The sequence below is a fragment of the Nanorana parkeri genome, unplaced genomic scaffold (genome assembly GCF_000935625.1).
Source record: "Nanorana parkeri isolate BGI_ZX_2015 unplaced genomic scaffold, ASM93562v1 scaffold159, whole genome shotgun sequence".
Classification (NCBI taxonomy): domain Eukaryota; kingdom Metazoa; phylum Chordata; class Amphibia; order Anura; family Dicroglossidae; genus Nanorana; species Nanorana parkeri.
Window position 1 is genome coordinate 821,660 of NW_017306427.1, and position 8,621 is coordinate 830,280.

At 40.5% G+C, this 8,621-nt stretch overlaps 1 protein-coding gene across 1 annotated transcript in view; it reads left to right on the forward strand.

Annotated features, from left to right (window-relative positions):
- The window catches only part of BIN1 (bridging integrator 1), a 104,231-nt gene that overhangs the window by 89,853 nt on the left and 5,757 nt on the right, over window positions 1-8,621 (forward strand). Inside the window, exons 13-15 of the mRNA XM_018554447.1 lie at window positions 1,107-1,205; window positions 4,107-4,130; window positions 6,577-6,684. Coding sequence (XP_018409949.1) covers window positions 1,107-1,205; window positions 4,107-4,130; window positions 6,577-6,684 — 231 coding nt within the window. The remainder of the gene's footprint in view (window positions 1-1,106; window positions 1,206-4,106; window positions 4,131-6,576; window positions 6,685-8,621) is intronic.

Here is an 8,621-nt window from a genome sequence, read left to right on the forward strand (position 1 = left end):
ATATATATGATATGATATATATATTCTCAATATGTCCGCGTTGATGCACATTTTACTGTCTTGTATATGAAATCCGAAGGTTGAACAGATTACAACTGAGAGTAAACACAAGCGTTGGGTTTAATAAAATATAACAAAATGATCATCTTTTGCAAACCATGCGTTGGCTTTGGGTGACCATTTGCGGTTCAGTCAGCACTACAAATTTACACCGCTGTTGTGACAGTGGGGTCATGTATAGAATAATACGTGCTTGCAAGAGTCAAAAATGATTAGACTTTATATGCAGAGATTTTCCGATATGTCGGAGAATCTCTGGCGCAACTAAGATGAAGTATTGTTGTTAAACTGTATATAAACCCCAACAATGAACTTCTCTTACCCCCTTTTGATCCATTTAATATACTATTGGAAATGCTTTGTTATGCCTCTTCAGAAAGTACAAACCATACCCGTTCTTGCCAGAAATTCAGAGCTGTCCTGTGCACACTTCCTGTGTTTATCTCGGAGTCCTAATTCTTTCTTTGGACTATGATGCATCCTTATGTTGGGGTAATATGTGTGGGACTGGTTGACCAGTTTAGCAAATTACACTGGGCAGGGCTGACAGCCCTCAGTCCACACAAATGCTGTGTTGTCAGCCCACAATCGGGCTTGGAGCATTTTTGGCAGATCAACAGGTATTCTTTGTACTTGCAGGTCCTTTAAAGGGATAAATCCTGGAGAAATGTGTGTGTACTACAGCGAAAGACTGCATGTGTCTTTTTTTGTATATCGTTAATTTTACTTTGACATATGCCTAAATCTCGCACATGTCGTCTATGTATCTTGGCTCTCAGATGAACACCACTAGGAAGGTGTTTAGCTTAAGTTATATACATTTTGTGAGGCCAATGGAAACTTGAGAAAAACATATCCCAAATAGTAGGAAAACGTTCTATGGAGAACACTTAAGGTCACCCCCTTTGATTTTCTAGAGGGCGTGATGGCCCCATTGGTTCTTCTGTCTTCACTACTAACTAGAACGGTTCTGCATTGCTCTTGTGTTCCTCTCCCATAACATTCTATCTAACATTCCCACTAACCTTTTTCTCTGTGCTGCTAAGTTTGAGGCTGCGTGGCCCCCAGTGCAGGAGCCCAGCCTACTAGATCTGGATTTTGATCCTCTCAAACCGGATTCAAGTTCGACTGCCGCTGCATCTCAGGTGTGTTTTTCAGTAACTATGCTTGGGGGGGGACTTTTGTATATTGATAATATACTTAAATTGATCAGGTCATCACGATGTTCCACTTATTAGTGATTGGTTTATATCACGTACCTGTGTGGAGACTGGATGTGGGAGGGGGCTTCCCTTGCACCTCGTGTCCTAGGGACACTGGTATTAGGGGACAGAGTCCTTATAGACAATGAGTGGCAGGAGTGCCAGAGGTGGTACCAGCTGGCAAGCCAATATCAGGTTCTGCAGCAGGGTTGTGGAAATCCCGATATCCGAGGTCGACAGGCCGAGGTCACACCAAGCAGGCAGAGCAGGTACAAAAGGAGAAGGCGTAGGCAGGCCGGTGAAGCAATCCGAAGTCAAGGGCATAGGCAAACAAGAATGGTCAAACAATCCGAGGTCAAGGGCAGGCTGCAGGCAAACAAGGTCAAAGTCAATCCGGGTCAATAATCAAAGGTACTGGTAACAAGGAACAGGAGACGTCAGGGCGGTTGAAGAGACAATCCAGCCAATGAGTTGGTGTGGAGTCTGAGCTTAAATCGGGAGGAAAATATCTGGAGAGCGTTACTTCCTGTGCACCATTTGGCGCGTGTTCCCGCACCCAATCCGTGGCGCGCGCAAGCGTAGTACGGGAACCCGGACTTGGCGCATGGGCGGAAGCAGCAGGCCTCTGACAGTTTATGGTGGTAGCAGGGGCTGCCCTTGAAAATGCCTGTCTCCGCTGTCCACCAGTTGTAGATCGCACAATTTTCGTTGATCAGCACTTGAGCTAAAAGAGAAAGGACATTTAACATACATGAGAATATTTGAGGCGATTGGTATTAGGGGTTTAGTTATAAAATGTTTTCGCACAAGATTCACACAACTTTTATGGGTTGAACTCGATGGACTTGTGTCTTTTTTTCAACCTGACTAACTATCTAACGTTCACCAAAGATTAACACAAATTATCCAAATGGAATCAAGTAGAAAAATGTGTGACAGTTGTGTGGAAAAAAAGTAATAAAACGGACCCCTGTAGTGTTTGGTAATTATTTATTTTAGGTTAATTAAAGTATATCTGAAGCCAAAACCCATCCATTTTTTTGTTTGTGTCTTTTATGCCCCATTAAGGAAATTTTACCTTCACTTGCTGTTCCATAGATACAACAGGATGTGAGTGGAAATCTCTCTAAAGTGAGGTGACTCCCCCTCTTAAAGACTATCTGTATCTTATTATGTGGTTATTGGAGTGAGGAAATGAGGACAGCAAGAGGCAGGAGAGCCCTGATGGTGCAGTGTTAAGTTGTAGTGTAAAAATAAAATCCTAAAACAAATATAAAAGCAACATGATTGTGTAAAATACACCTGGTTAGGATGTGATAACCTTTAATAATTGGTGTCTACCACCATAGATTGTGACGATAACTAAAGTATCGTTTATTGCAAATAACATCACATAGGTCAACAATTGGCAACATTTCAGGGTTGTGCAGGGCCCCTTCCTCAAGGACATCAGTCACTGTATTGCCCTGAGGAAGGGACCCGGTGCAACCTTGAAACGTTGGCAATTTTAAACCGATGTGATGTTAATTGCAATAAACAATATTTACTTTGAATGCTGGTGACCTATCTTCACATCTCCTGAGGCTCTGCACGGCACCATCCATGGCGGTGACTTCTAGCACCTATCTTATCTACAACCTTCACAACGCTGTATGGTGTACAACGAGCACTTTCAACAATTCACCACCTTTGATAAACGCTTGGAGAGAATTATATATTCAATGCCCCCACAGAGGTATAGATGTGGCCACTCTCAACGCTTGGAGAAGCCGAGTCTGAGGTCCACCTGAGGAACTTCAGAAAAGTAAAATTAACTTGGCATGAATGACAAAAGCTCGAATGATTCTACTGTAGCAGAGGAGCACCTAAAAGGGTTTGTAGTATAACTCGAGAAGCCGTATGATAATGGGGGAGGGGGGACTGCAAGAATATTTCATTGTGGTAGAGATATCTAAACACCAAGGACATGTTTTCATAATGAGCGGTCACTTCCTCAGATAAAAGGGAACCGATTCTATAACAAGGAGAAGATTATAAATATGAGCCATGTTCTTCTGTTCCATAAAGTTAATTTGACTTGTAATGATATTGATATAAAGTACCAAATGCTATAAATATAATAAGATTTACTTTTTATAGTCTTCCATTCTCCTTTTTATTTTTATTAGCTTCATTAAAATAAAACATTTCAGGTAAAAAAAAGATTCACATAATTTTCATAAAATAATACAAACAAATGACATTGATCAGTATTATAAAATGATCGTTTTAAAATGAAATGGATATTAAAGAGAAATATAAACACAACCATTTTTAAAGACCATTGAAAGATTTCCCTCCTATTCTTGTTCCGTGACAACTCCCCATTTTGGATTTCCCATCAGTTTTATTTTAACCAGGACGGGTGAATCTTTCCAGCAGACAATGACTGGACAGTTTTTTTTTCATCCATCCATGCTCTATCCAAAAATAAATGCTTTGGCTTTAGATACCCTTTAAGTATGTATGTTTCCTTTCTATGACCGTTGATGGTGTCAGGGAAGAACAGACATGGTATTAGGATTGGGGTTAGTTTTTTTTTCTCAAGGCTTTATCACACTATTCCAGTTAAGCTGCGTGGGGGGATCACTCTTATGACAGGTGACTGTAGCTTTTACCAGCCCCTAGTCACTCCTATGGTATTTTTGGGGACGGTATGCACTCGTACCTTCATTATGACATGTAATTTAATGAACACCTTGTTCTATGATTTTGGATTGTGAATGTGTTTGGACTGCATTTTTTTGGTTTTAGTCATGTCAGTGATGTAAACATGCTTGTTCTTTTCGTTCTTGCTGCGATTAGTCGGTGCCTTGGGACATGTGGGAGGTAAGGAAACTAACTCACTAACCTACCTATGTCTTGTGTCGTGCACATTTGTGGCCAGAACAGGGACTGGCCGTTGAGCTTTGTTCATCCTGTGTAGCGTCTCTGCTTCCATCTTGTCTCCTTCACTGCAGCCTCATATGTTTGTTCGTAATCAACCAGGCTAGCCCAATGATGAAGTCAACAGTTGAGTGGACCTTTTAACGGTATCTATGGTCAAAAACTAAAAATAAATCTGTATTCTTATAGTTCCATAAGTTCTATCCCAATCCTAATAACCAGATCCATGTAGAAGTTGTAAATTTACTTATTCAAGATTGGAACAAGAGTGTTTCTCCAAAAGGAGTGTGAGGCACATGGGTGGCATCTTATTGAAGATGGCCATAGGATGGACTTCCTCAATGCACTGACATAATTGCACTCTGCTTTGTGAATATGAACTTCCTGGTGTCACCCTGTAGCCCTGAAGAACAGCCAGCTGCTCTATGATATGGAGATCGCCGATCAGTCTTCCTATGGAGCTCCTACTGCTTGAAAACAATGTTGATTTTAGTATTAAGACTCCCCATTCACATCTTCCAAAAATGCGCATTCTTCATCTCCTGTTACCTTTATGGGAATTGTATTCCCCGGACGTGTTTTTTTTTAACGGATTCATCCGCAATGCCACAAATGCATCTGGTCAGATTCCTCGAGTTCAATTCAGAGGACGGGTCTGAAGTATCAGGACTGCAGAACCTCTCTGGATATGGGAATAGAAAAAGCTCCCAATGCTTTGTCCACCCCGATGAGCACACAAAATGTCCTTTTATAAAGAGGGTTTAAACTCTCAGGGGGGGTGATTGAATTTTAGTTTTAGTGTTCTTTGTAATATTCTTCTGAGCAAGTCTGGACTTTAATCGCCAGAACATAATATCCAAGTCCAGGCACAAGTTTTTTCTAAAGACGGCTTGTTTACAAAGCCCTACGCATTTCAGAGGCTGTAGCTCCAACCCTTTCATCGGGGCTAGAATACAACCCCAAAAAATAGTTAATAAAATGTTTGTGATAGTAAAAATATATTTTTATATATTTTATTGTTTTAATACAGGATTGATTAGGGAACAGGATTAAATATCAATAAGGGCGTAAAAAAAGAAGATATTACATTGATAATAATATTGGTAGTAAAAATGAGAATCATAGAAATAATAATCCTGCTAAAAAAAGTTAAACTAAATTGATGACTATATTTGCAATGTTGGTGATTTAAAAGTAACAAAATAAATGTATATCATTATAGCAGTGTTGGTGATAGTAAAAAATTAACAATAATAATACCAATGTGTATAATAATATAATAGTAATGTTGGTAATAGTAGTAGTAAAATAATAATAATCAAAATAATGTGTATAATGATATAATAGTAATGTTGATTATACTAAAAAATATTAATAGCAATAAATATTGTATTTATACAATGTATCAAATTATTATATGAAAATATGTATAATCTATAAATTCTTTATATCCACCATATTGGATAATATACATTTATTTTTACAAATACTCAGGGTTCCAGCACTATTATTCCACATTCTGAAGCAATAAAAAGCTTACAGGGGTTCTAATCCTTTTCGAAAACTATATTAAAAAAAAAAAAAAACACCTTTTGGCTGGATATAGCCTTTTGAAACTCTTCCATCTTGGTGAATGAATGGAGTCGAATGTCTATTAAAAACTGAAATATTTGGTGGGATGATGAAGAGAGAAATAACATTGCGGCCTCTGAGAAATAACTTGGGAGGCTCATTTGTGCTCCCTTCATGGGGCTGATTTAATCACGGCTCCCTGAAATTAGCCGGGTTCGGAACCTTCACTCAACATGCATCTCACATAATTATCTTTTCACCCAACCAAATGAAATGACGCGCTCAGCCAGACTGATCTTGGCAGCGTTTTGGCCACCGTCCCAGACCAAGGAGACTGAATGGGGGGTGTCGGGTGACCTTAGACGAGGTCTAATTAAACATGATTGAATTAGAGTTGTCTAACCGCACACCTCTATGGCTGTGATGAAGACGTCGTGTCAGGTTGCACACAACTGAGACTATCGGAGGCTCGGCCATTATGTTAATTAATTTTGTTGACCGCAAAAAAAATGGTATTCAAATATCTTAAATTTGTAAAGACTCGGCCATTGTGTTCTAGGATTTTTTTTTTAACCTTCCATTCAGCTAGCCATAGATCCTCAAATCATCACTGAATTGGTGCTGACACTGTCCTTCCTTCTGGAGGGGGGCTACTTTTGTTCCCCATGGTTCCTGTGTGTGTTGTACTGTAGTAGGGAAGTGGGGAACTGTCTTCATCTTTTTCATGGAATCCTGTGTCTCTTCTTACCCTTAACCCTGCTCATACCCATTACTTTTCCTTCTGTCATACTCCTCCTTTTGTCTCCCTGGCTGCCAGCCGGAGTCGTCTGTACCTAGTGTTATGGACCAGGGTCTCGGTGATATCTCCTCTGACTCCACATTTGCTGTGGAGTGGCCAAGTGAGCCCACCGAGGCGGCTGCCCAAGTAAGTAAATTGATGGCTAACTCAACATCTTGGCCACAAACCGATGCATGTTGCAGACTGCCCCTCTGCCCATGTTTGGAGTAGGATGACCCAGCATTCTGGGTGTTGAAGTTCTCAGCCAGAGCTGTCCTTATGGTTTTCCCTGCCTGAGGCGATGTTGGGGGAGTTGGTGCTGATAAGGAACACTTGTCGGGGGGGGGGGAAACTGCGGATGCTGGACCGCGCTCTCAGCGGCTCTGTGTGTTGTCCTGTCCAGCTCACTGACATCACTGGTTCCCAGGAGCTCAGTGGGAAGAAAGCCAGAGCGTCCTGCTTAGCTCTTGCAACCCATGAGCAGGGTGGGATGCCAGGCGAAGCGTCGCAGGTTGCTAAGAGCTCTCAGTAACCTGGGATGCTGTGGCCACTCCCCTGCTGCCCCGACCACCACCCAGTGGCCCCCCCATGAGATGCCACCTGAGGCAACGACCTCAGGTTGCCTCATTTGCCCCGGTTCTCAGCAAATGCAAGACTGCCAATTGCCCAAGTAGTGGAAAACCATGGTGAATGATAGAACGAAACGGACATAATTATAAGGAAAACGTACTGGACTATTACACCAAAGCGGCCATACACTGGATGCGATTTTTGAACAATTGCATAAAGTCCACCACTGAAGTCACCTGATCATATGAGCAAACCATTCTACATACAAGGACAAAGAGCTTTGATGGCTTTTTCTCTAGTAAAATAAGTAAAATGTAAAGAATTGTTTTTATTCACATGACAAATAATTGACAGGAAAAAATTATACATTCTGCAATCTAATAATTTCAAAAGCGGCAGATGCTAAATCATTCTACTGCATCTGATCGAAATAATTTCAGCTGGAAAGAGGAGACTTGTCGTCATTCAGAATAATATAAGTGTATGGCCTTATGAAGTTAATTTTCTGTTTCTCTGCCCTTAAAGTGACACTAACACAGGAGTTAAATCTTAAAAATACATTCATGTACCTTAACTATTAACAACAATGTTCAGCAGGTCCAAACATACTAGAACATTCTTGTTGTTATCATGGCACCATCTGGTATTTGCAAATTGTGAGGAATGGTTTGAAACCAGTTACTGAATCTCGGGTAGGAATCACTAGTTTTTAAAGTGACACTAAACTCAGACATTTAATCTTAAAAATGCATTTAAGTATCTTTTAACTCTGAACAACAATGTATCTTATTTGTGTATCACTCGGCTGTAGATCCTCAAACCATCTCTTGAATTGGTGCTGACACTGTCCTTCCTTCTGGAGGGGGGCTACTTTTGTTCCCCATGGTCCCTGTGTGTGTTGTAAAGTAGTCACTGCTGCAAGCTCGCTTCCGGGATGGACTACAATCTTAATACAAAGGAGTAAACTAAACATGAGATTGTAGTCCATCCTGGGAGTGAGCTTGGAGCGTTTACTATTTTACAATACACACACAGGGACCATGGGGAGCAGAAGTAGCCCCCCCTCCAGAAGGAAGGACAGTGTCAGCACCAATTCAGAGATGATTTGAGGATCTACAGCCGAGTGATACACAAATCAGATGCATTTTTGTTAATAGTTAGGGTACTTGAATGTATAAAGTTTTAACCAGAATTTAGTGTCACTTTAAAAACTAGTGATTCCTACCCCTGAGATTCAGTCACGGGTTTACAAACCATTCCTCACAATTTGCAAATACCAGATGGTGCCATGATAGTAGCAAGAATGTTCCAGTATGTTTGGAACTGAACACCACACATCTATGTAGACCTTTTAACAATGACCTTATATGTAATTTAGAATATTAGACCTTTACAGATTGATAAGGAATGGGAAGTTTCTTTAAATAGTGATTTTTGGCTTTTACAGTTATTTTATAAATTGAATTCTTTACAATTTTCATGGCAACCTTCAGAAACAACGTAGATCATTTCAT